Source organism: Salvelinus namaycush, chromosome 1 (assembly GCF_016432855.1).
Source record: "Salvelinus namaycush isolate Seneca chromosome 1, SaNama_1.0, whole genome shotgun sequence".
Classification (NCBI taxonomy): domain Eukaryota; kingdom Metazoa; phylum Chordata; class Actinopteri; order Salmoniformes; family Salmonidae; genus Salvelinus; species Salvelinus namaycush.
The window spans coordinates 83,251,673-83,279,570 of record NC_052307.1 but is presented as its reverse complement, the minus strand read 5'-3'; the positions used below and the strand labels follow the sequence as shown (position 1 = coordinate 83,279,570).

At 47.6% G+C, this 27,898-nt stretch overlaps 1 protein-coding gene across 1 annotated transcript in view; it reads right to left on the bottom strand.

The window, feature by feature from the left end:
- Nucleotides 1-3,326: 3,326 nt before the first annotated feature.
- The window catches only part of LOC120049960 (transducin-like enhancer protein 3-B), a 47,245-nt gene continuing 22,673 nt past the window's right edge, over nucleotides 3,327-27,898 (bottom strand). The window contains exons 8-21 of the mRNA XM_038996494.1: nucleotides 24,077-24,290; nucleotides 23,580-23,596; nucleotides 19,884-20,006; nucleotides 19,294-19,344; nucleotides 18,622-18,774; nucleotides 17,352-17,484; nucleotides 17,017-17,189; nucleotides 13,375-13,448; nucleotides 12,997-13,246; nucleotides 10,430-10,677; nucleotides 10,100-10,247; nucleotides 5,647-5,797; nucleotides 5,285-5,361; nucleotides 3,327-5,019 (exon numbers count right to left, since the gene is read on the bottom strand). Of these exons, the coding sequence (XP_038852422.1) occupies nucleotides 4,912-5,019; nucleotides 5,285-5,361; nucleotides 5,647-5,797; nucleotides 10,100-10,247; nucleotides 10,430-10,677; nucleotides 12,997-13,246; nucleotides 13,375-13,448; nucleotides 17,017-17,189; nucleotides 17,352-17,484; nucleotides 18,622-18,774; nucleotides 19,294-19,344; nucleotides 19,884-20,006; nucleotides 23,580-23,596; nucleotides 24,077-24,290 (1,920 nt within the window). The 3' untranslated portion in view covers nucleotides 3,327-4,911. The remainder of the gene's footprint in view (nucleotides 5,020-5,284; nucleotides 5,362-5,646; nucleotides 5,798-10,099; nucleotides 10,248-10,429; nucleotides 10,678-12,996; nucleotides 13,247-13,374; nucleotides 13,449-17,016; nucleotides 17,190-17,351; nucleotides 17,485-18,621; nucleotides 18,775-19,293; nucleotides 19,345-19,883; nucleotides 20,007-23,579; nucleotides 23,597-24,076; nucleotides 24,291-27,898) is intronic.

Genomic DNA, 27,898 nt, shown 5'->3' with positions numbered 1-27,898 from the left:
CAGGACAGGACAGAGAGAGAGAGGTTTTAGGACCCAATAACTACATGTTGTTTCCTATCCAGGACAGGACAGAGATAGGGGCTTTAGGATCCAATAACTACATGTTGTTTCCTATCCTGGACAGGAGAGAGAGGCTTTAGGATCCAATAACTACATGTTGTTTCCTATCCAGGACAGGAGAGACAGAGAGATGGGCTTTAGGACCCAATAACTACATGTTGTTTCCTATCCTGGACAGGAGAGAGAGAGAGAGGCTTTAGGACCCAATAACTACATGTTGTTTCCTATCCTGGACAGGAGAGAGAGAGAGAGAGGCTTTAGGATCCAATAACTACATGTTGTTTCCTATCCTGGACAGGACAGAGAGAGGGGCTTTAGGACCCAATAACTACATGTTGTTTCCTATTCAGGACAGGAGAGAGAGAGGCTTTAGGATCCAATAACTACATGTTGTTTCCTATTCATGACAGGAGAGAGAGAGAGAGGCTTTAGGATCCAATAACTACATGTTGTTTCCTATCCAGGACAGGACAGAGAGAGGGGCTTTAGGACCTAATAACTGCATGTTGTTTCCTATTCAGGACAGGAGAGAGAGAGAGAGAGGCTTTAGGATCCAATAACTACATGTTGTTTCCTATTCAGGACAGGACAGAGAGAGGGGCTTTAGGATCCAATAACTACATGTTGTTTCCTATCCAGGACAGGAGAGAGAGGCTTTAGGATCCAATAACTATATGTTGTTTCCTATCCAGGACAGGAGAGAGAGGCTTTAGGATCCAATATCTACATGTTGTTTCCTATCCAGGACAGGAGAGAGAGAGAGGCTTTAGGATCCAATAACTACATGTTGTTTCCTATCCAGGACAGGAGAGAGAGAGAGGCTTTAGGACCCAATAACTACATGTTGTTTCCTATCCAGGACAGGAGAGAGAGAGAGAGGCTTTAGGAACCAATAACTACATGTTGTTTCCTATCCAGGACAGGAGAGAGAGAGAGGCTTTAGGACCCAATAACTACATGTTGTTTCCTATCCAGGACAGGAGAGAGAGGGTTTAGGATCCAATAACTACATGTTGTTTCCTATCCAGGACAGGAGAGAGAGGCTTTAGGATCCAATAACTACATGTTGTTTCCTATCCAGGACAGGAGAGAGAGAGAGAGGCTTTAGGATCCAATATCTACATGTTGTTTCCTATTCAGGACAGGAGAGAGAGAGAGGCTTTAGGATCCAATAACTACATGTTGTTTCCTATCAAGGACAGGAGAGAGAGAGAGAGGCTTTAGGATCCAATATCTACATGTTGTTTCCTATTCAGGACAGGACAGAGAGAGGGGCTTTAGGACCCAATAACTACATGTTGTTTCCTATCCAGGACAGGAGAGAGAGAGAGGCTTTAGGACCCAATAACTACATGTTGTTTCCTATCCATGCTATTCAACACACACACACCTCATATACAGCATTAGTCTTTAGAACAGCCTGAGACCACAACACCACGCCTGGACAGCAGCCTACTGACTCCACTGCTATTCAACACACCTCATATACAGCATTAGTCTTTAGAACAGCCTGCGACCACAACACCACGCCTGGACAGCAGCCTACTGACTCCACTGCTATTCAACACACACACACCTCATATACAGCATTAGTCTTTAGAACAGCCTGCGACCACAACACCACGCCTGGACAGCGGCCTACTGACTCCACTGCTATTCAACACACACACACCTCATATACAGCATTAGTCTTTAGAACAGCCTAGAAGGAATCACGAGGCATATGTTTGAGGTTAGGTATTCATTATGAAACAGTTAAAGTGTTTAAGTATCACATCAAGTGTGGGGTATAAGTGGCAGACTCCAGTGGTTTAGACACTACACTCTACTTACTTACTTACTCACACTCCAATAACTACATGTTGTTTCCTATCGAGGACAGGAGAGAGAGAGAGAGAGAGAGAGGCTTTAAGATCCAATAACTACATGTTGTTTCCTATCCAGGACAGGAGAGAGAGAGAGAGAGGCTTTAGGACCCAATAACTACATGTTGTTTCCTATCCAGGACAGGAGAGAGAGGCTTTAGGACCCAATAACTACATGTTGTTTCCTATTCAGGACAGGAGAGAGGGGCTTTAGGATCCAATAACTACATGTTGTTTCCTATTCAGGACAGGAGAGAGAGAGAGGCTTTAGGATCCAATAACTACATGTTGTTTCCTATCCAGGACAGGACAGAGAGAGGGGCTTTAGGACCCAATAACTACATGATTTAAGAACATAACGTATCCATACGCCACTGCATCTGATCAGGTGTGGATAGTCCTGTAGTTTCGTCTTCGCTCTCTTAAGACATTCGGAGGAAACCATTAACAACTGGAGGGTCTCAACAGACAATGAACTGAAAACGTTGGCTTGACACACTAGTAAGTCTGTGGCAGCTACTGTGACTGGGTGTGTGTGTGTGTGTGTGTGTGTCGTGCCTGTGGTTTCAGCGAGGTGCTGAGGCAGCAGTGTGTGACACAGTCACACGGGTGGTTTGGCAACACACCCAGATCCTCAGCAATGTGTCTCCTCTCCCAGCATTAGTCTTTTGAACAGCCTGCGACCACAACACCACGCCTGGACAGCAGCCTACTGACTCCACTGCTATTCAACACACACACACCTCATATACAGCATTAGTCTTTAGAACAGCCTGCGACCACAACACCACGCCTGGACAGCAGCCTACTGACTCCACTGCTATTCAACACACACACACCTCATATACAGCATTAGTCTTTAGAACAGCCTGCGACCACAACACCACGCCTGGACAGCAGCCTACTGACTCCACTGCTATTCAACACACACACACCTCATATACAGCATTAGTCTTTAGAACAGCCTGAGACCACAACACCACGCCTGGACAGCAGCCTACTGACTCCACTGCTATTCAACACACACACACCTCATATACAGCATTAGTCTTTAGAACAGCCTGCGACCACAACACCACGCCTGGACAGCAGCCTACTGACTCCACTGCTATTCAACACACACACACCTCATATACAGCATCCAGTTAACTAGAAGGAATCACGAGGCATATGTTTGAGGTTAGGTATTCATTATGAAACAGTTAAAGTGTTTAAGTATCACATCAAGTGTGGGGTAGAAGTGGCAGACTCCAGTGGTTTAGACACTACACTCTACTTTCAAACCTTTTAAGAGGAAGTTAATGTCGGGGCAGACACAGACACCCACGGCTCTCGTAGAAGTACTCAAACACTCTTCCATACAACGACTGTGCGCTTCCTCAACAATGTGTTGCATTGAAATGAACTGGGAAGTCTTTCTACAAAACAAACACAGTTTATTGAATTATCATCAACTGTACATTATGTTCAGTGCTGACACAGTTTTGCTACATACTTTGGTTGTGAATTGGAGACGCTCACATTTCACCCCTCGTTATGACTGAAGGAAAGGCAGGTATTAGGGCGCAGTGAAGAATTTGTGTGTTCACCCCAACAGCTGAACGGTAAAAGAAGAAATTCCCCTTAGACACAGAGCATCTTACCCTCAGCACCATTTGGGGACAAAACAGATCAGTGTCTAGGGACAACTTCCTCCTCCTCGGTACTGAACATTATGTAGATGCTGGTCACAATGCTAACTTCTGTTTTACATTTTGAAAGATCCTAATAGCCAACCCTAGCACTTAACAGGCACTGTATATCGTTTGAGTGGAATCCAATAGTTTGGTTGACTTCCATCCAAGTCCGGTTAGTCCAAGATGATGTACTGATAAATGATAGAGGATCAAATCAATGGATTCCATAGAAGCATGTTCTCCTTAACCCCCCCGTCTAGATGACCCTGTGGCTTGTTCTACATCGGCAAGATTTAGGTCCAGACTCAATGTTCAGATTGTGTCAGGCTAGCCAAAGCCCGGTCTGTATTAGTAATAATCCAGTAGAATTTAAGTCCATCGTTAAACATCAACCAGACCACCCAAAAAATAATCCAAGACGTAAAAGAGACGGGTCAAAAAGGGCACAGAGAAAGTAGTACAGTTAGTTTCTTTAATATCGTTTTAATTTACATTGTTCTCCTCCTCTCGCCGATCCCCCAGTCTCCTCTGATAGGCCGGTCCAAGCGGGGGTCCTGTGGTATTCCACGGACTTCCGTGGCTCTGCCTGAGCCGGCAGGCTCCACTTCCCAGACATTTTCGTAGCTCCAAAAAAAAGGGCACCATCCCAAAACTCACATTTGAATCTGCAAAAAGTGTTCTGGTTGACCATTTCGTTTTTGGAGAGACATTTCCATTTGATTTGGAAAAAGGTCAGCCTGGAGAACACGCTTCAACAACCCCCCAAAAAAAAAATAAATCCTTAAAAAAAAAAAAGGCTTATTCTACTTTCTGTTCTCCCTTGAATATCAAGCAGAAGGGAGAGGCCGAAAGCAAAAACGTCACAAGTACACCAGGACATGAAAATAGATATATATATTTATAATATATATATATAAAATGTCTTTTACTCCATTATGTACAATTTTCACAAGACGTCCAGGGAGCAACTGTTGTAAAGACAAAGCGGCGCTTCGTCCAGTCACATGACAGAAACATTCATCACGTTAAAAACAAGCCCAGGAACCCATTAAAAACAGCAAGACAATTTACATCTTCAGTGCCCATAGGCTTACAGTCTGCAGCGATAGCCAATCAGAGCCAGGCCAACTGCCAATCGCAGCTCATGGTGCCTTCTGAGCACCAATCCGGGAGCGGTATCGGCCGACATAGTCTGTAGTCCAATCCCTGGTGGTCTTTGAGGTTAGGGGGTGTGGTGAGTGAAGTAAGAGGAGGAGGAGGGGCTAGCAGCTCCCCTTGTCAGGCCAGTAGGAGGGGTCAAACTGGTGTTTCTAGTAGATCACCTCGTACACTGTGGCCTTCTTGTCTCCGGAGCCCGTCACAATGTACTTGTCGTCTGCAGAGATGTCGCAGCTCAGGACGGAAGAGGACTCCTTTGACTGTTGATGGAAAGGGTCAAAAAAACATGTTAGCGATCCTATTCAGAGCATGTAATGTGTTTGCCTGAACTAACCTTGTCCAAAGTAACCATCTGTCTTGGTTGGTCTGAAAGACAATTCTCTGAACAATACTGTTTGCTTATGATTTACAGATTACAACTGACAGTGGTAGCTGGGGTTTCCATGCTGTTGGTCATGTCACAGGATTGTGAGCATCTATGCATGTTTGAGAGTGTGTATATTGATGTGTTATTGATTGGCGTACCTGGAATATGCTGGCACCATAGGGAGTCCTCCAGGCATTCAAGAGGTTGTCCTTCCCCGTGCTCACAAACCATTTACCTTCAAACACAGGACATGATACATGAGCTCAGAGTCCAGGTTGCCCTCACCAAGCAGGACAGGCCTGCACAAGACTCTCCAAGCACAAAAATGCAAGTCCACATGGTTTAAGATTTAGTAACTAACACAATACAACTGATGTGGGGCAGTTGGTGTTACTTGTTGGTACAGTAGAAGTACCAACTAAACAACATGGTTCAATTCCTTGAGAAAAAAGGTTTCTACACTTGAACTACATAAATACGGGTTATAAATGACTTATTGCACCCAGGACATGTTTCTTACCACAGTAGGCGAACTTAAGCGAGAGGACGCAGCTCTCATGCAGGTGAAGCTGGTACTTGTCAGGCTTGGTGTGATGGAGAACCTCCACGTTGCTGCTCTCCATGCCCACTGCCAGCCACTCCCCTGTGGGGCAGTAGCCTAGAGAGAAGATCTGGGAGGAGACGGGAGGTGGGGGTGAACCAGGGCAAAATAGAGTGTGTGTGTGTGTGTGTGTGTGTGTGTGTGTGTGTGTGTGTGTGTGTGAGGGATGCAACGGTACACTGTATGTTGTCGAACCGTTCGGTTCAATACGCACACGTGAACCACGGAATTACGATACGCCTGTCATTTTCCTATAACAAAACGTGCTTATTGCGCTGCAGACGACACGCACATTGTACATTCAGATCCGCAGAACCAGACACGCAGCTTGTGGCCGTTAAGGGGCTCCTGATGGCCGACAAACTTTACTCAACAGCAATGTCTCAAAATGTGGCAACCGCAGTGACAGCAACCCCCTCCCCCTTAAACAACCAATGGACGATTTGCAATGACATCTCAGTAGGAAACCTCCCTAAAAGGGGCCCCGTGAAGAGGGGAAACTAAAAACAAATATTCTCTCAGCTCCAACGTGACAATGGCGAGCGCTAGCGAGACAGAGAGAAGCAAATTTGAAGAGGCCCCGCCGTCTTTCAAATCCGCTATATGGGAACATTCTGGATTCAGCGTTCAATACGATGACGAGGGTAAGAAGACCGTAAACAAACAAAGTACAGTCTGCAAGCATTGCTTTTCCACTGTCGGCTACTCGAGTGGAAACACTTCTAACACAATGTGTCATTTACGTGGCCATCACTCAGCTGTATCCCTTGCAGGTGGAGCTGGAGCAAGGAGAGTCCACTCGTTAGCGAAAACACAACAATCTCTCATTGCTGCCTTCAACAACGTGACAAATTCAGAAAAACATAAAGAAGTGAGGTAGCTTCCAGTACATAGTTCACTATAGTTCAGCTACCTCACTGTGACGGTTCACTATGTACCGGAAGCTACCTCACTGACGGTTCACTATGTACCGGAAGCTACCTCACTGTGACGGTTCACTATGTACCGGAAGCTACCTCACTGTGACGGTTCACTATGTACCGGAAGCTACCTCACTGTGACGGTTCACTATGTACCGGAAGCTACCTCACTGTGACGGTTCACTATGTACCGGAAGCTACCTCACTGTGACGGTTCACTATGTACCGGAAGCTACCTCACTGTGACGGTTCACTATGTACCGGAAGCTACCTCACTGTGACGGTTCACTATGTACCGGAAGCTACCTCACTGTGACGGTTCACTATGTACCGGAAGCTACCTCACTGTGACGGTTCACTATGTACCGGAAGCTACCTCACTGTGACGGTTCACTATGTACCGGAAGCTACCTCACTGTGACGGTTCACTATGTACCGGAAGCTACCTCACTGTGACGGTTCACTATGTACCGGAAGCTACCTCACTGTGACGGTTCACTATGTACTGGAAGCTACCTCACTGTGACGGTTCACTATGTACTGGAAGCTACCTCACTGACGGTTCACTATGTACTGGAAGCTACCTCACTGTGACGGTTCACTATGTACCGGAAGCTACCTCACTGTGACGGTTCACTATGTACCGGAAGCTACCTCACTGTGACGGTTCACTATGTACTGGAAGCTACCTCACTGTGACGGTTCACTATGTACTGGAAGCTACCTCACTGTGACGGTTCACTATGTACTGGAAGCTACCTCACTGTGACGGTTCACTATGTACTGGAAGCTACCTCACTGTGACGGTTCACTATGTACTGGATGCTACCTCACTGACGGTTCACTATGTACTGGAAGCTACCTCACTGTGACGGTTCACTATGTACTGGAAGCTACCTCACTGTGACGGTTCACTATGTACTGGAAGCTACCTCACTGTGACGGTTCACTATGTACTGGAAGCTACCTCACTGTGACGGTTCACTATGTACTGGAAGCTACCTCACTGTGACGGTTCACTATGTACTGGAAGCTACCTCACTGTGACGGTTCACTATGTACTGGAAGCTACCTCACTGTGACGGTTCACTATGTACTGGAAGCTACCTCACTGTGACGGTTCACTATGTACTGGAAGCTACCTCACTGTGACGGTTCACTATGTACTGGAAGCTACCTCACTGTGACGGTCCACTATGTACTGGATGCTACCTCACTGACGGTTCACTATGTACTGGAAGCTACCTCACTGTGACGGTTCACTATGTACTGGAAGCTACCTCACTGTGACGGTTCACTATGTACTGGAAGCTACCTCACTGTGACGGTTCACTATGTACTGGAAGCTACCTCACTGTGACGGTTCACTATGTACTGGAAGCTACCTCACTGTGACGGTTCACTATGTACTGGAAGCTACCTCACTGACGGTTCACTATGTACTGGAAGCTACCTCACTGACGGTTCACTATGTACTGGAAGCTACCTCACTGTGACGGTTCACTATGTACTGGAAGCTACCTCACTGTGACGGTTCACTATGTACTGGAAGCTACCTCACTGTGACGGTTCACTATGTACTGGAAGCTACCTCACTGTGACGGTTCACTATGTACTGGAAGCTACCTCACTGTGACGGTTCACTATGTACTGGTCTGGGAGATCTATGTGTTGCAAACTCGGCCCCTGTATGAGAGTCATACAAGCGCAGACTTAGCCCTAGAATGAATGAATGCTGTGACTGAGTGGAAGCTAGAGACCAAATATCACAACCCCAGCCACTACAGATAACGCACAAAACATGGTGAACGCCATCTGTGAAGCTGATGGGTTTGAGCCCCACATTGGATGTTTTACAGACATCCTGAACCTCACAGCCAAGAGGGCAGTCTCTCTCAAGGCAGTGTCCCGCCTCCTGGGGAAGGTCAGAAAAGTGGGGACGTTTTTTCTCACACAAAAGCACTACCGCCCACTAAGTTGACAGTTAAGGAAGAGATGCTGAATATACCAAAGCACAAATCAATCCATGATGTCAGAAGAACCCGTTGGAATACCATATATAACATGCTGGAACGTTACGTGGAACAGCAACTGGCCATCTACTCTGCTGTATTGGACAAGGCTGTGAGGAAGTCGGTCAAAGACAGCCATGCTGACGGACAGTGAACTGAAGCTGACGGACAGTGAACTGAAGCTGACGGACAGTGAACTGAAGCTGACGGACAGTGAACTGAAGCTGACGGACAGTGAACTGAAGCTGACGGACAGTGAACTGAAGCTGTCAGAAGAACTCATTCAGCTACTCAAACCCCTGAAAACAATGACAACTCTCACGAGCAGTGAAACAAGTCCCACCTCATCAATGATTCTCAACTCCATGGCACCAGGTCCTGAGGACAGTGCAACCAACAGGGAGGCCAAGGCAGCCATCACTCAGGACTTGGAGAGAAGATACACAGAGCCAGATCTACCTTCACAGAGTTACAAGCCCTTGAGCCGAGGTTTAAATCCCAGCCTGCCTCAACAGGGATCATCAAAGAAACTGTGAAGAACGAACATCTGGTATCTGATCTATTTTTTTTTTAAGTTATGAGATAGTTTTTTATTGTTTTTATCATGTGTGTTAAAATGTGATGATGTTTTTTGATGAGATGTGTCACTTACACTTAATACGTTTTTTCTTCTAGTTTCAAGCAGTGCAAGCAGGGCCATCCACAGGGGAAGAAAATCCATCCTCATTATCCCCTCCTCAAAAGAAGACTCCCGTGTCAGAGTTATTTGGGGAGCTTTTCAGAGCAGCAGACAAGCTCTTTTCCAAAATGATTGAGGAGGTGGTCCCTCATACAAGGCAGCAGCTTCCTGTGGCTGCTGATCCTTGTGTGTGGTGGAAAACAAACCAGTCAAAGCTCCCCATGTTGAAAACATGCAGAGCCTCCGTGTCCCGGGAACCTCTGTTGTAAGTGGGAGTTTTCTCCACCGCAGGGCCGTTCTTGTCTTGCTTCAGAGAATGTTGACATGCTTATCTTTTTACAGAAGAACCTCAACATAGAGGAATAGATCTCTCATATAGGACACCAACTTGATGTTGCATTTTGTTATTTTTACATGTAATATTGCCTATACAAGTATGTACCCTGTTTATTTAAAATAGAGAAGGCAAAGCACCTACAGCTTGTCAAAGCTAAGAAGCACTTTTCATTTTATTCTCCCCTTGATGTCATACAGTAGAGACAGAAACCAGGCAGTCAGTCATGTTGCAATTTTTCTGAATGGAACGTTTCATTTGTCTATAGGCAAAATAAAAGAGTTAATTGTTTAAAGGGTGATGTGTTTATTTTGTTTCTTAAATATAAAGATACCGAAACCGTACCGAACCGTGGGCCCACTGTACCGTTGCATCCCGTGTGTGTGTGTGTGTGTGTGTGTGTGTGTGTGTAAACACATGTTCGTACCTGGGAGGTGAAGTCATGCTGCTGGAGCTGGCGTCCCTCCCTCAGGTCCCATGAGCGGACGGTGTTGTCCAGACCTCCGGTCCACAGCTTGGTCCCATCGTGGGAGATGTCAATACAGCTGGCTCCGTCCGTGTGGCCCTGGAACTGCCTACAACACCCAACACAAACACCGTGGACTTTAGTCAAGTGATTCCACTCACGTTTTGGACATTTCAATGTAATCCCACTCCAATCATTACTGCTACTCCATTCCTGCTAAAATCATATGGGTAGTAGTACATCCTTCCCAGCCCCCACCAGTCATCTGCTCTCTTCAGATAGATCACTCACCTGACCAGTGTCTGGTTGTGGAGGTCCCAGACGGCAATGTTCCCGTCGCTGCAGCAGGAGAAGCAGACCTTGGCGTCGGGGGAGATGGCGAGGGCATAGCAGGCCGGGGCGGAAGACGTTAGCTCTGCCTTGATACGCGGGGTGGGTGAGGCTAGGTCCCAGATGGTCAGCGTGCTGGCCTCACCACCCACAATCAGGGTGCGGCCATCAGGGAGGAGCTTACAGGAACGGATGTAGTTGTCCCTGTTCTGGAGACAGAGAGGGAGACACTTAAGATTTGGGCTTCAGACAGTTATCCTGATAATAGCTGGTATCGTGAGACTCTCAAATGTATTGTTAAATATTACTATACTGTTGGAGTGAGGAACACAACCATTTCACTACACCCGCAATAACATCTGCTAAATATTGTATGAGACCAATAAAATGTGATTTGATTTAAAAGCAGGTGTGGCGACAAAAGCAAGTATGGCGACTCCAACCACATTGGATGAATTGAACGGATGTGGGTGGAGCAGTATCTCCATAGGGATGCTGGTTGTGAACTCACAAAAGCTCTGATGAAGGCCTTGAGGTCGATACATAAAGCTTAATAAAGAGCCGTGGCCCTAGCGAGAGCCGTCTCGTGGCCCCAGCGAGAGCCGTGGCCCCAGCGAGAGCCGTGGCCCCAGCGAGAGCAGTGGCCCCAGCGAGAGCCGTGGCCCCAGCGAGAGCAGTGGCCCCAGCGAGAGCAGTGGCCCCAGCGAGAGCAGTGGCCCCAGCGAGAGCAGTGGCCCCAGCGAGAGCCGTGGCCCTAGCGAGAGCCGTGGCCCTAGCGAGAGCCGTGGCCCTAGCGAGAGCCATCTCGTGGCCCCAGCGAGAGCCGTGGCCCCAGCGAGAGCAGTGGCCCCAGCGAGAGACGTGGCCCCAGCGAGAGCCGTGGCCCCAGCGAGAGCCGTGGCCCCAGCGAGAGCAGTGGCCCCAGCGAGAGACAGTGGCCCCAGCGAGAGCAGTGGCCCCAGCGAGAGACGTGGCCCCAGCGAGAGACGTGGCCCCAGCGAGAGACGTGGCCCCAGCGAGAGACGTGGCCCCAGCGAGAGACGTGGCCCCAGCGAGAGACGTGGCCCCAGCGAGAGCAGTGTGCAGGTTTTCTTTTTTCTCATCTTATTCAACTGTTAAAATGCACCTGCAACAAAGACAGCTCAGATGTGTGAGTGCCTGTTGAAGCAGGTATGACGATAAAAGCATCAGAGTGTGTTTGAGTGTGGCTTCCCTCGACTGTGGTGGAGCGAGACTCATTGTCAGCTTTAACAAGGGCAGAAGAGTGTTAGCTGGACTCTGTCCATGAGGCGGGGGATGTGAATGACAGATCAATAGAGGGCCGGGGCTCTCAGATGAATTAAACAGCTTGCTGATGACTATATAAGACCTGGTCACACAGCCAGCACTCTCCCTCTTCCCTCTGCTCTTTCCCCCTCTCCAAAGTGGCCAGGAGACAGTATCAAACTGATGAATGGGGAGGATGGGAGAATGACTAATGTGGTGGGTAATGATGAACCGGGGCCGGACGATCAGAAGATCATTACTTTTGGTCTTTTTCCAAAACGTCACACACAGGGCCGACGAACAAGACGCTGTGCCTTGAATTATTACATTCACAAGAGCAGATGGAGGGAGAGGGTGGATGTGGGGTTCAGAGGGCTGGTTCAGAGGGCTGGTTCAGAGGGTGGATGTGGGGTTCAGAGGGTGGATGTGGGGTTCAGAGGGTGGATGTGGGGTTCAGAGGGCTGGTTCAGAGGGTGGATGTGGGGTTCAGAGGGTGGATGTGGGGTTCAGAGGGTGGATGTGGGGTTCAGAGGGCTGAAGGCAGCAGTGTAAAGTACTTAAGTAAAAAATACTTTGAAGTACTACTTAAGTTGTTTTTGGGGGTATCTGTACTTTACTACTTTTGACAACTTTTACTCCACTACATTTCTAATGAAAATAACGTACTTTCTACTCCATACATTTTCCCTGACACCCAAAAGTACTCGTTACATTTTGAATGATTAGCAGAACAGGAAACTGGTCTAATTCAAGCACTTAGAGAAAATCCCTGGTCATACATCAGCCCTATGAAGAGCATCCTCTGGTGCCCATCAGTAGGCTTGATATCTCAGTCCATGTCAAATGATAACCGTCACAGTATCATCTCAGATACATGGCTTGTTCAGCTTATCCTGTTAGCTAGCATACAGCCCAGCCAACCTAAGTTACAGCCTTCGTCCCACGTTGTCTGTTGTTATGCCTTACGCCATTATAACAACGATATGAGCATTCAACAGATGGCTTTATCCACAGTGACGCTCATCCAGTTGAAACATACAGTACCAGTCAAAAGTCTGGACACACCTTCTCATTGCAGGGTTTTTCTTTATTTCTACTATTTTCTACATTGTAGAATAACAGTGAAGACATCAACACTATGAAATAACACATATGGAATCATGTAGTAACCAAAAAAGAAAAACCCTTGAATGAGTAGGTGTGTCCAAACGTTCCTCTGGATATACAATACCAGTCTTTCTAACACAGAAATGTCTCCTTACCAGGCAGTCCAGTTGGGACACGGGGCTCTTGCTGCCCGGCTGGCTGATGTCCCAGATCTTGACGCAGCCCTTGCCGCCGGTGTAGACGTGGCGCGTGGGGTTGCTGATGGTGACGGCGCACACCACCTCGCCGTGGCTCAGCGTGTTGATCTGGCGGGCGTGGCGTGGGATGCCCGGGCCTATGAGAGCGTCCGGGGGAAAGGGCACCGGCTGCATCTGGCCGTCCGCGCTCACATGAAAGGAGTAGGCACTACCGTGGGGAGAAAGGGCAGTTGTTGTTTTAAGCCAAAATGAAACCTGGAACCAAAATGTTGGACTTGACCTGTGATGTTCAGGCTCTAGTGATAAACAGTTGAAACAAAGGGTTTGGAGACTTACGGCTTTCCTCCAGAGATGGACGTGAGGCTGGCTTGCAGGCCTGGTCTCATGTGGGAGTGAGGGTCAAACCCCGCCTGGGAAAACAGCACAGACAGACAGTTAGCATGTTAACACGATAGCCTAACAAACAGTGGAAAGCCTATCCATGCAGCCAACTAGGCTAAGCTAAATGTTCAAACAGGAAACTTAGCATCACTGCTTCTGTAGCGTCAAATAAGGCAGGGGTACTCAAGTACTATTTGAGAAGGTCCGATCACACAAATGTCCTATGTGGCAAACCCCCACCTCGCAACCCAATGCTACCCAGAACTGGTCACACCCATCTTGTTGGCAGAGAGATAGTTTTGCATCTTGTTGGCAGAGAGATAGTTTTGCATCTTGTTGGCAGAGAGATAGTTTTGCATCTTGTTGGCAGAGAGATAGTTTTGCATCTTGTTGGCAGAGAGATAGTTTTGCATCTTGTTGGCAGAGAGATAGTTTTGCATCTTGTTGGCAGAGAGATAGTTTTGCAGTTTTAAGTTACATTTTTCGCAATTCTATACATTTTGCACTGGGCAGAGATTTTTGTTGCTGTTTTAAAGCTCATTTCCTGCAATTCTAGATATTTTTCCAGGTCTTGTGTGCGTTTATAAACTGGGTGGTTCGAGCCCTGAACACTGACTGGCTGACAGCCGTGGTATATCAGACCGTATACCACGGGTATGACAAAGCATTTATTTTTACCGCTCCAACTATATTGGTAACCAGTTTCTAATAGCAATAAGGCACCTCGGGAGTTTGTGGTTTATGGCCAATATACCACGGCTACGGGCTGTATCCAGGCACTCCACGTTGCGTCGTTCAACAGCCCTTAGCCGTGGTATATTGGCCACATAACACACCCTCTTCTTGCTTAATTATACGACACCAGGGGTGGAAGCCTGACCTAGTTCAGTAGTACTAGTAGAGCCCCGCGGTCCGTACTGAACCAGTTATGAGTGTGGGGGACATAAGGGCTATTCTTACTATCATGTCATACTGTGGATTCTACATTCCTTTAAAGGCAGAGCCTTTGCCCAGGTTTGTGGTAACGGTGTAAAATCCCACTTGCTAATGCTAATGAGAGCCTGGGAGATTTCCACACACCGAGAAGTGTTTTGACTGAGCTGTTATTTTTCCCCTCCCTTGTAGCACCAGACATCAAAGAAGTGGAGTTAGGCAATAGAAACATTGGAGTTAGCTAACACTTTACACAGAGAGTAGAGAATTTATTTTTTATGCATTTCTAAAGAAATATTGAAAAAGTGAATTATTGAAATAGGAAATTCATTGTAAATTGGCTGCTAGTCATATTACCATAAGTCTTTTAGCCGACAGCCGTGTTGGCTAACTCAACGGTAGCGCTGCTGAGACGTAATATATAGTGAGAAGTGAGTCTGATGTACGTTTACATGTGTGTGTGTTTGAGTGAACACATTTTCTTTCCTCTTCCTGTGTTGTATTAGTAACTGTAGTCTGTGTGACTGTGTTGTATTGGTAACTGTAGTCTGTGTGACTGTGTTGTATTGGTAGCTGTATCCTGTGTGACTGTGTTGTATTGGTAACTGTAGTCTGTGTGACTGTGTTGTATTGGTAACTGTAGTCTGTGTGACTGTGTTGTATTAGTAACTGTAGCCTGTGTGACTGTGTTGTATTGGTAACTGTAGCCTGTGTGACTGTGTTGTATTGGTAACTGTAGCCTGTGTGACTGTGTTGTATTGGTAACTGTAGCCTGTGTGACTGTGTTGTATTGGTAACTGTAGCCTGTGTGACTGTGTTGTATTGGTAACTGTAGCCTGTGTGACTGTGTTGTATTGGTAACTGTAGTCTGTGTGACTGTGTTGTATTGGTAACTGTAGTCTGTGTGACTGTGTTGTATTGGTAACTGTAGTCTGTGTGACTGTGTTGTATTGTAACTGTAGCCTGTGTGACTGTGTTGTATTGGTAACTGTAGCCTGTGTGACTGTGTTGTATTGGTAACTGTAGCCTGTGTGACTGTGTTGTATTGGTAACTGTAGCCTGTGTGACTGTGTTGTATTGGTAACTGTAGCCTGTGTGACTGTGTTGTATTGGTAACTGTAGCCTGTGTGACTGTGTTGTATTGGTAACTGTAGCCTGTGTGACTGTGTTGTATTGGTAACTGTAGCCTGTGTGACTGTGTTGTATTGGTAACTGTAGCCTGTGTGACTGTGTTGTATTGGTAACTGTAGCCTGTGTGACTGTGTTGTATTGGTAACTGTAGCCTGTGTGACTGTGTTGTATTGGTAACTGTAGCCTGTGTGACTGTGTTGTATTGGTAACTGTAGCCTGTGTGACTGTGTTGTATTGGTAACTGTAGCCTGTGTGACTGTGTTGTATTGGTAACTGTAGCCTGTGTGACTGTGTTGTATTGGTAACTGTAGCCTGTGTGACTGTGTTGTATTGGTAACTGTAGCCTGTGTGACTGTGTTGTATTGGTAACTGTAGCCTGTGTGACTGTGTTGTATTGGTAACTGTAGCCTGTGTGACTGTGTTGTATTGGTAACTGTAGCCTGTGTGACTGTGTTGTATTGGTAACTGTAGCCTGTGTGACTGTGTTGTATTGGTAACTGTAGCCTGTGTGACTGTGTTGTATTGGTAACTGTAGCCTGTGTGACTGTGTTGTATTGGTAACTGTAGCCTGTGTGACTGTGTTGTATTGGTAACTGTAGCCTGTGTGACTGTGTTGTATTAGTAACTGTAGCCTGTGTGACTGTGTTGTATTGGTAACTGTAGCCTGTGTGACTGTGTTGTATTGGTAACTGTAGTCTGTGTGACTGTGTTGTATTGGTAACTGTAGTCTGTGTGACTGTGTTGTATTGGTAACTGTAGTCTGTGTGACTGTGTTGTATTGGTAACTGTAGCCTGTGTGACTGTGTTGTATTGGTAACTGTAGCCTGTGTGACTGTGTTGTATTAGTAACTGTAGCCTGTGTGACTGTGTTGTATTGGTAACTGTAGCCTGTGTGACTGTGTTGTATTGGTAACTGTAGCCTGTGTGACTGTGTTGTATTAGTAACTGTAGCCTGTGTGACTGTGTTGTATTGGTAACTGTAGTCTGTGTGACTGTGTTGTATTGGTAACTGTAGCCTGTGTGACTGTGTTGTATTAGTAACTGTAGCCTGTGTGACTGTGTTGTATTAGTAACTGTAGCCTGTGTGACTGTGTTGTATTAGTAACTGTAGCCTGTGTGACTGTGTTGTATTAGTAACTGTAGCCTGTGTGACTGTGTTGTATTAGTAACTGTAGCCTGTGTGACTGTGTTGTATTAGTAACTGTAGCCTGTGTGACTGTGTTGTATTGGTAACTGTAGCCTGTGTGACTGTGTTGTATTGGTAACTGTAGCCTGTGTGACTGTGTTGTATTGGTAACTGTAGCCTGTGTGACTGTGTTGTATTGGTAACTGTAGCCTGTGTGACTGTGTTGTATTGGTAACTGTAGCCTGTGTGACTGTGTTGTATTAGTAACTGTAGCCTGTGTGACTGTGTTGTATTGGTAACTGTAGTCTGTGTGACTGTGTTGTATTGGTAACTGTAGCCTGTGTATAGGGAAGAGGGGCTGAAGGTGAGTATGTGGCTTCATGAGGTGGAGTTTTAGGGGAGCGTACCATGGGCGAGCGTCCGTACGCAGCAGCGGCCACGCTCATCTGGGGGGAGATGTGGAGTCCGGCGTAGACCCCGGGGCTGGTCAGGGAGCCGTTCATCTCGTGGTGGCCCATCATGGCGAAGGGCGTGGCGTAGGAGCCAGCTATGGACAAAGGGGTACGCAGGGCTGGAGCTGCTAGAGAGAGGGAGGAGAGAGAGACGGTAAGAACAACTGATTCTGTCATAGGCAAATGGGCAGAACTACAAGGAAGTTATTTTCGTGTTAATCTATTCGTGGTTAGCGGGCGAGTGTGTTTGTATACATGTGGGTATGAGTGTGTATGTGTGGAGGACTCACCCAGTGCCTCCATGCCCGAGGGCTTGCCCATGATGGGCCGTAGACCAGGGGTGGTGCTGGTGCCTGGTGTGGGGGCATCATTACGAGGTGTGGGGGTGTTAGACTTCAGGCCCGGCGTGGATGACTTATCATTCTGACAGAGAGAGACTTGATGTGATTAATGTTGCTTAATTCCAGCGTGTTCCATTGTAATTCTAAATGATGCCAATTACAAAACAATAGAACCCCAACCCACCCAGTAAGGTCACTGGCACCCCACCCACCTAGATCACTGGCACCCCACCCACCTAGATCACTGGCAACCCCCCCCCAAACAAACTGAAATCAACTGGCAACCCCCCAAACAAAATGAAATCAACTGGCAACCCCCCCTAAACAAAATTAAATCAACTGGCAACCCCCCCAAACAAAATTAAATCAACTGGCAACCCCCCCAAACAAACTGAAATCAACTGGCAACCCCCCCAAACAAAATGAAACAAACTGAAATCAACTGGCAACCCCCCCAAACAAACTTGCAACCCCCCTAAACAAACTGAAATTAACTGGCAACCCCCCCAAAATAATAATAATTAACAAGCAGCTACCAAGAGACAGGGAGAGAGAGGGACAAATAAAAGACCAAATCCCAAAATAACTGAACCGCTTTCCCCCAAAATCCAGTGACAATTTGAGTGGTGAGTTGAACATAATCCAGTCTACTAGTGCCAGTTAGAACCCTGTGGGGCCACATAAACCTCTATTAGAGACGGCCTGTCAGAGCCCTAACATCCAAGATGGTGGTCCTTCTTTAGCCCTCATTTCCCTTTAATCTGCACCCCTCCACCACACCCCCAGACCTAAACATCAGTCCTGACTAGTTAAGCACATTATCACAGCCAAGGAGATAGGGCTGGTGAGGGAGGGAGAGCTCTGTAGTTTGCTCCCTGACTAGACCAGTAATTAAGCACATTGACATGGGGCCTGGTAAGAGAAGGAGGGATGGGAGAGAGAGAGAGATGGAGGGTGGGACAGAGCAATCTCCCTGTCATTGCCCCGGTTTATTTACGATCCGGGGCTGGGAAAGCAATGAACATTTATTCTGCCTGCCATAAAGGATATTGAAAGGAGCAGAGCACTGTGTGTCTCCTGTGTGCCTCCTCTCCAACCCTCATTCAGCAGTTTAATAGCTACACTTCCTCCCATGTATGAGCCCCTCACATTCACCCCTTGTCTATTGTTTTCCCCTAGCCCCTCCTTTCCCGTTTCTCACACACACACACACACTCACGTGGGCGTGGTCCTTGGCTTTGGAGGAGGGCGTGCTGCCGGAGGAGGCCACGGAGGCGGGGCTGTTGGGGGCGTCCTTCTTTAGGGCCCGTGATTTGTCCAGACCGTTTTCTGGAGGAGAATGGGCGGGGCTGGCCCTGGGAGTGGCTGGGTCCTAGAGAGAGAACAAGAGAAAAATGATGAGGGAGAGGAAGAGCGAATGAGTGAAAACACACTGGAACATGTAGATGAAGGTCAAACAAACCCAGGCCACATGTACACAGATAGACTTTGTTTCTCCTAGATAGACTTTGTTTCTCCTCCGTCTCCGTCACTCTGGGGGTTCCATCCCCTCTAGGTTTCTTTGAAAAGCATTTCTTTGTATAAGCATGTCTCTGTACAAATAAAGGTTTTATTTGGTACACATACACATAAGTGGATGTTATACACAACCACACGGTTCCATTTCCTTCTTTATTTTAGGAGAGGTTTCCCCGGTGACCTTAGTGAGGGTGTGACAGCTGTTAAGGTCTCTGTCAGCTCTGGTTCCTCAACAAAGACACCAGTGTTCAGTCACTAGCTACCAGAGAGACCAGGTGGAATGTGGCTCTGCAACTCAACCACACTAACATACCAACACACCCATACGTGTGTCCACTCAAACACACACATGCAAGCGACCAGCTGCTCTTACCTCATTGGACACATCCACGACCAGGTCGTCACTTTTGTCTCCATCGCTATCCTGTTGAGAGACAGTGTTAGACAGTGACCACACTTATATCGGAGTGTGTGAGCAGTACTTCTCCTTTTTAAATGTGCTGAGTGTATTATTTGTGTGTGTGTGTGTGTGTGTGTGTGTGAGCAGTACTTCTCCTGTTTAAAGGTGCTGAGTGTATTATTTGTGTGTGTGTGTGTGTGTGTGTGTGTGTGTGTGTGTGTGTGTGTGTGTGTGTGTGTGTGTGTGTGTGTGAGCAGTACTTCTCCTGTTTAAAGGTGCTGAGTGTATTATTTGTGTGTGTGTGTGTGTGTGTGTGTGTGTGTGTGTGTGTGTGTGTGTGTGTGTGTGTGTGTGTGTGTGTGTGTGTGTGTGTGTGTGTGTGTGAGCAGTACTTCTCCTGTTTAAAGGTGCTGAGTGTATTATTTGTGTGTGTGTGTGTGTGTGTGTGTGTGTGTGTGTGTGTGTGTGTGTGTGTGTGTGTGTGTGTGTGTGTGTGTGAGCAGCACTTCTCCTGTTTAAAGGTGCTGAGTGTATTATGTGTGTGTGCGCGCGCTCCCACTCACGTATCTGCTCATAGTGTCCTTCTCCTCCACCTTGCGTTTCTTGGAGTCCATGCTATAATCAGAGGAGCTGCGGTGCTTGTCGCTGGCTGCACGCAGGCTGTCCGACGGAGACACCGAGTTATTCTGGAACAACACGCAGACAGACGAGGAACCATGTCAGACACAGGAGTCTTCCCATGTAACAAAACGTCTAGGGGAAAAGTGCTCTGTTAGTTTAGGTCTTCAAGTGTGTCTTTGTGCTGTAGAGACAGCCATCTTAGAGGGGAGAGCTGCCAGGCCACCGATGGGGCTTTACCAAAGTCCTTCAAACACACACCCCTTGACAGAGCTACACCTCCCCTCAGAGTAGAGGATATCAGCTCAACAAGCACCATGATGCATTAGTGAGGGACAGGGAGTGAGCATGACTGAGTGAGCCCAGGAGACAAACTGCACAGACTCATCTTCTACCAGGCCTTCCATTGACTGAGGCTGCTGACACACAACGCAAACAATGCACAACTTGTTTTCCTGTCTCCCTCCTGCTATCTCTCCAAAACACACACACACCATCAGAAAGGAAAACACCAGGTGAACAGTGGTTCTTTCTCCAGAGCTGCTGGTTTGAACGGATGACTGCTGGAGAGAGGGCTGGAGTGGTGAGTTCTGACCTCACACAGGTCGACACCTTGCCAGGACCACTCAGTGGTTATACAGTACATAAACAAGTAGCGAGGGAGGGACAGGAAACTGCCTAAACCACAGGGACTGAATGACAGGAGAGACTCAATGAGTGAGTGAGTGAGAGCACAGAAGGAACGTTGACAAAGAGCAAACGGAAACGGCGAGAAAAAGTAGAGCAGGAAAGTTGTCGAAAAAGAGGGAGTGAAAGAAAGAGGAAAAGGCAGCTGGCATCCAATGAGAGGCCAGTAGTGATGCAGCTGGCATCCAATGAGAGGCCAGTAGTGATGCAGCTGGCATCCAATGAGAGGCCAGTAGTGAGGCAGCTGGCATCCAATGAGGCCAGTAGTGATGCAGCTGGCATCCAATGAGAGGCCAGTAGTGATGCAGCTGGCATCCAATGAGAGGCCAGTAGTGATGCAGCTGGCATCCAATGAGAGCCCAGTAGTGATGCAGCTGGCATCCAATGAGAGGCCAGTAGTGATGCAGCTGGCATCCAATGAGAGGCCAGTAGTGATGCAGCTGGCATCCAATGAGAGGCCAGTAGTGATGCAGCTGGATATCCAATGAGAGGCCAGTAGTGAGGCAGCTGGCATAGTAGTGAGGCAGCTGGCATCCAATGAGAGGCCAGTAGTGAGGCAGCTGGCATCCAATGAGAGGCCAGTAGTGAGGCAGCTGGCATCCAATGAGAGGCCAGTAGTGAGGCAGCTGGCATCCAATGAGGCCAGTAGTGAGGCACTGAGTTGAGCTCCCCACTTGTGGCCATGCTGGGCAGGCTGGGGGGGAAGGGTTAGGCTGGCACTGCCAGGATGCACTGGGTACACTGGGCCCTCCATGCCAAGCCCACACACTCATCCAGCCTTTCATTACCCACAGAGACAGAGAGAGAGAGAGACTAAAGAGAGGACAAGAGCTGCCCATTTTAACCCCTCACCCATGTCCACTGAGAAAGAAGAAACGAACGACAGCGAGAGAGTAAAGAAATAAAAGGAGCGAGAGAAAAAAAGAGACGGGGCCTTGTGGTTGACAGACAGAACGAGAGAGAGGAGGATGTGGTTGGGCAGCGTTGGGGTGCCCCCTTCAGAAGGGCTTTCTAGGCAACATGCCCTCGTCCTGGCTGCTGCACAAAGGAATCTGACTCTTCGTGACTCTAAGTCAAACCCTCCATTCTACCCCTCCCTTTTCCCCCATCCCGGCTCTAAATATGTACATGAATGTTGCCATTGTGGCTCCAAAATGCGCAGCTTATCATTTGGAGAGGATAAAAGGAGAGAGACAAATAGAGGTGGACTGGCCTGAGGGGGTGAAAGAGGGGAGGGGAGGTGGGTAACTAGCTAGCTACCTCCTGTGTGTTTTTGGTTTTACTATCCTTGTGGGTATCAGAAGTCCTGTGTCAGCATGCTTCAGTTCGGCTGGGGGATAGCTGAAGTCGACTAGGCGAACCGAACGAGTGTGTTCGCATACTCCCTTAAAGACATTCGCTTGAAAAAATGAGGGGGAAAAAGCAGCAATAGTAGTTTGTCCAATTTGAGACGCCGTAGCCAGTATACACTTCCTCAAAAGTCAGAATTAAAAAAGTAATTACATTTTGACGTTTCTGCCAAGGAGATCTTAGTCACGCAATTTTACATGAAATATGTTTGGTGCAATATTTCTCAATGAAGAAATGTGCATGCAAACGAGTCGTCTCTCATTGAACAACAACAAAGACTATTGAAGAATCCCTACAGTTGACCAATCACGGGCGAAGACGTCGGCTCCCAACTGGCCTCGAGAATAAAATGTGCCCGAAAAGCCCCAACATTTTGTCATACTATATGCATAAACTCTTCCAAACTGTTCCGTCTGGGAAGCATGCGGACACCTTTACAAGGATAGTAAAAACAAGGACAATTCTGACAAGTGGGGACATTTCACCAGCCCCCACAAGGGAAAAGGCTATTTTAGGCTTAAGGGTTAGGTTTAAGGTTAGGGTTCAGTTTAAGGTTAGAATTAGATTTAGGGTAAATATAATTTTGAATGGGAATACATTGTTTGGTCCCAACAAGGATAGTAAAACAAATGTGTGTGTGTCTAATACACAGTGGCCTTTTAAGGCATGATAAACAGACTGGATAACCTCACCCCTATCAGGTGACCTGAGAAAACAGGACAGGAAGGGAGGAAGCGATGGAGGAGATGAGGGAGGGGAGTGAAGTTAGCATTAGCACTGCTAATCACAGGGGCCCAGTTTCGTTCCCTTCAGACATGACTGCACCCATTCACGCTGCCCAGTCATTGGGAACCCAATCCCTGCGCTGTCGCAGCCGCCACCGCGTCGCTATCCCTGGCTATCAGAGAGATTTAATCCAGTCTAATAAACAGAGGCTTTAACAAGAGAAGAAGCCCGGGGGAAGGAGGGAGGCAGGAGGAAACTATTCACTATCTGTGTTCAGAAATATTTACTGGAAGTAGGCAGAGAGAGAAAGAGACAGAGAGAAAGAGACAGACCAAACGATTGAGTATGAACAGAAAGAAAGGAGAGAGAATGATTACAACAAACAGACAAAAGGAAAAGGAGCGCATTAGAAAACAAAGAGAAAGATGGAAGGAGTCAAAGGCAGAGAGGAGGGAGGAGGGGTGGATAGATGGGCGACAGGAAATCCTCTTAGGAGAGACGAGAGTCAAAGTCTCTTTTAATTGTGATGAAATTATAGAGCGGGCTAATCCTCGCCTGGTGACTGGAGTCATTTTCCACCTGGATTAGATAGTGTAGAGGGGGAAGCAGCACCAGCTCTATGAGGCAGACTCGGCTCCCCCCATTCATTATTTGATTGCAGAATAGCTTATACCAGACAAAACGTGTGTGTTCTACTGCAGGGATCAGGAATTTTACATTTCTAACAAGGCGTGGTGTTTAAAGTCTATGCAAAGTGCCTTAGTCACCAAACAGACTGGCTCAAAGTCAATGTCAAGGGAGGGCAAGGTGGGTGAGAGAGGGTGAGAGAGGGGGCGGTAGAGATGGGCGGGACCTCAGAAGAATAAAGGACAACTTACCGTGCTCGACTCTCGTTCTTTTACCAGAGGGATCGCCAGGGGGGAGTGAAAGGATGACAGGCCAAGAGGGAGAAAGTGAAAAGAACGTTAGTACGAATGGCAACATGTATTGTGACTTAACGGGTCTGCATTCACGAGAAAAATACATTTTTAAATACTTTGGTTTGACATTCAGACAAGTTAATTTAATGAGTGTTTACAGCCACTGTGGCCTGAGAGTACATGGACATCAGGCCACCCAACTCATACCCAAACAAAATCAGCACAGAACCAAAATGGCTGTAATTTAGAGCCACAAATGTCCACTGAGCAGGGACAAAATAGCCACAATATCAAATCAAGTTTATTTTATATAGCCCTTCGTACATCAGCTAATATCTCGAAGTGCTGTACAGAAACCACAATGCCTATTGTATGGATCCAAAATGGCCGCAATGCAAAGTGACACTGCACATTGAGCAGAACCACCTGACTATCCACACCCTCAAGCGCCTCACCTCTGTGCTCCAGGTCGTGGTTGTTCTTCTCGTCCTTGACGGAGGGCAGGTGGGCCTGGCTGCCCAGGGCGCCCAGCGCCAGCAGACCGGAGCCTGCCACGCCCGGGATGGGGGGTATGCCGGGGGGCTGCAGGCCCGAGGGGTGCGGGGGCATTTGGATGGGTGGCCCACCGTGGGCAGCGTGGGACAGGTGTTGAGCCTGGAGCTGCTGTTGCTGTTGGGGAACAAGACATAGGACAAGTGGGTCGGCTGGGAAGAGACCGGGGGACTGGATATACAACACATGGAGGGGGCTTAGTTCAGGTGGGCACAACGTTACACAAACTCTCAGAAATATGTACTGGCTAGAGCTGATGTCAATGGCACATTTCTATCTGCAGCGGTCTAAACATGACACTCCACTGGATAACAAGCCCTGGTACTGTGGTTCTCAAATCTCTTCTCCAGGAACCCCGAGACGTTTTACTATTGTGTTTTAGCATAGAACTAGTTCACCTGATTTACCTAGTCAAGGGCTTGATGATTAGTTGACAAGATGAATCAGGTGTGCTAGTTCTGGAATAGATCAAATATATTAACCGGCTGGGGGTCCCCGAGGAGAGGTTTGGACCGGCTGGGGGTCCCCGAGGAGAGGTTTGAACCGGCTGGGGGTCCCCGAGGAGAGGTTTGGACCGGCTGGGGGTCCCTGAGGAGAGGTTTGGACCGGCTGGGGGTCCCTGAGGAGAGGTTTGGACCGGCTGGGGGTCCCTGAGGAGAGGTTTGGACCGGCTGGGGGTCCCTGAGGAGAGGTTTGAGAACCACTGTCCTAGTACATAAAGTTGTTAGTCTCCCTTCCCTCCCCAATAACAGTCCTAAACCATGGGAAGGAGGAAGGATTGGGGAGTTGAATTAAATTGCAAAGTCCTGTTTGTTAGAGACCAGTAGGTAAGAACCATCCTTAGCAATAAGGCCATCTTCCTCACAAATACCATTCTCAGACTATTATGAGGTTCTGGGACACACACACACCTCGTATCCTTCACCCCCCCCCCCCCCCCCCCCGTATCCTTCACACAAACCCCCCATATCCTTCACACACCCACCCCCCATATCCTTCACACACCCACCCCCCGTTTCCTTCACACACACCCACCCCCCGTATTCTTCACACACACCGTACACACACACACACTACCTTCACACACACCGTATCCTTCACACACACACACAGACCGTATCCTTCACACACACACGCACAACGTGGGAATCCTTCACACACACATCCTTCACACACACACCCCATATCCTTCACACACACACACACACACGTCGCACTAAAGAAAGTCCACCTCATTTTATGAACAGAATATACTTGATAAATACTGGATGAACTGCGCCCAAACACCAGCTGCCTGCAGCAATTAGTGAGAAGCAGCCGGTAACACAACAACTGCTAGTTAACCGTCCTTCAAAGCAGGCTTCCTACTGGAAGATCTCTATTCTATGTGGACTGTTTTAGCAGACACTACAGACAGGAACATGGCTGGGGATGTATTCCCAGAGGGTTGCACATAGGGTTCATTTCACACACGACATGACCGCAGGTGAAAATCAAAACTGCAAACCCTTCAACACCCAACAAGCAAAGCCAGCCGCCCACCTCCTGGCCCTCTGGCAGAGCCTGTTAACAGGCAGAGAGGGCGGGACACAGACACTTAGCCCTCCCAAGAGCCTGTCAACGTCAGAGAGAGAGCGAGAGAAAGAGCGTGAGAGAAAGAGAGGCTGAGAGAGAGACAGTGAGAGACAGACAGAGGAAGAGGGAGAGCGAGAGAGGAAGAGCGAGAGAGGGAGAGCGAGAGAGGGAGACGAGATTGACTCAGGGATCCAGACTAACAGGCGGGAGTTAAATAGCCACTCAGCTGAAAAGGGGAAGCGAGTGCTTTAAAACGAGGTTAAATAACACTTAGCACATCCATCAACTGTCAGTCCCAAACCAATCTATTGACCTTCCTGATAGCTGGGAGTATTATACCCCTGACCCATACTACTCATTAGGAGAGGAGGGGGAAACACATACAGAGCTTGTAAGCCTTTTAACAGTAAAGGTTGATCAAGTCTGGTCTCAACAATAGGCCTATTATCCAGTAGGCTCATTATCTGGAGCTGAGGGGCTGGCGGTATAGAATGGATGGAACCCACTTAGACAGGCAGGATTGTTAATCAATATTGTGCTGGTGGTGTGTGGAGCAGAGGCCTATGTGTGTTAGGGAGGGAGGTAAGGATAGAGCAGAGAAGTCCCTGTTGAGGGTGCCTAATGAGGGAAGCATGCAGAGAAGCATCATCAAGAAGTCTCATTAAGGGGCCACCGAGGCGGACGAGGAGAGGAGTGAGGGATGGGGAAATAAACTGCCTCCGATTCAATATTCCTGGATAAAGAGGTGACCGACTTCCTTTCACACTTATCTGTTTTCATCTGTGTAAATGACTCCAAATCTTAGCCGGGTTTTGTCAGGAGGGGATGAGCAGGGAAGAGACTATTAAAGCTAACGGGGCAAATCACAGCTCCCACAGACAGACTGTTAGAGTCAGCTGGAACCAACATCAACACTATGAAAGAATAACTGACTGGCAGACTGGCTGGCAGACTACCTGACTAAAGAGCATAGAAACAAACGAGGCTGGGTTCCAATACTTTGAAGTGCTTCCTTTCCTGCACTAGCCTTTTTTTGGATCAAGGAAAGCAAACAAAGGGAAGGAAGCCAACTTTCAGTATCGAGACACCCAATGCATGCTTTAGTTCCCGACTTCCTACCACACAGTGGTTATCTGTCGTTACAAAACCACTTGACATGCTAACAGTGGCAGCAATTCAAACAAACGTCAACCACATCTCTTCTCATTCCCTCCATCCATCCCTCTCCCAAACACTGACCATGAAGGCTGGGTAGACAGCATGTTGCTGTTGCTGTAGGAGTCAAAGAAAAAGGGTGGTAAGAGGAGGTAGCTGTGGCTAGGGAAGATCTCAATTGCACACTCAAGTCGTCTCTTCTTCTCAAAACCCATTGAGGAGGTCAGAGGGGTAGGACCTCTGGCTTTCTCATCCAATGGTTTTTAAGGAGATGAGGAGAGAGGACGCAAAGAGTACGCAATTGAGGACTTCCCTAGATCTAGCTCAGTACTAATGCTAGCTATAGCTCCATGCTTGCTAATGCTAGCTATAGCTCCATGCTTGCTAATGTTAGCTTTAGCTCCATGCTTGCTAATGCTAGCTATAGCTCCATGCTTGCTAATGCTAGCTATAGCTCCATGCTTGCTAATGCTAGCTATAGCTCCATGCTTGCTAATGCTAGGAGCTAACCACAGGTGCACGCAATGCAGTACAGTTTGAGTGGTAAGGCTACGATAACACAATGTCCAAAGTGAAATGAAGTGTGAGAACACATCGTTGGTCAGCAGTATGAGAGTCCTTCAAGGGGGCTGAGGTACCTGCAATGGCTGAGGTTCTTATGTAAGAATCACACAGTGGCGTGTATTAATTTGTTTTCAGGTGTTGAGTAGAAAAATACATTTAAAAAATATTAAAATACTCATTAAATAGAGGGATAGGCCTACACATACTGACGTATAGGGCAAAATAAAAGTCTGGTCTTAAAATCAGTCTAATTGCTGTATTCTTTACAGACTATGTAGTGTCCATTTAGCCAGTTTGCTACGCTCCACCTAGATGGAAACCAAAGCCATATCTACGAGACATCTAATATGTAAATAATGAGGTACTACCCAGAGGTTTGAGCCAATGTGACTGCAGACAAATGCCCTCTGTGTGGAAAAAGGGGCACACTC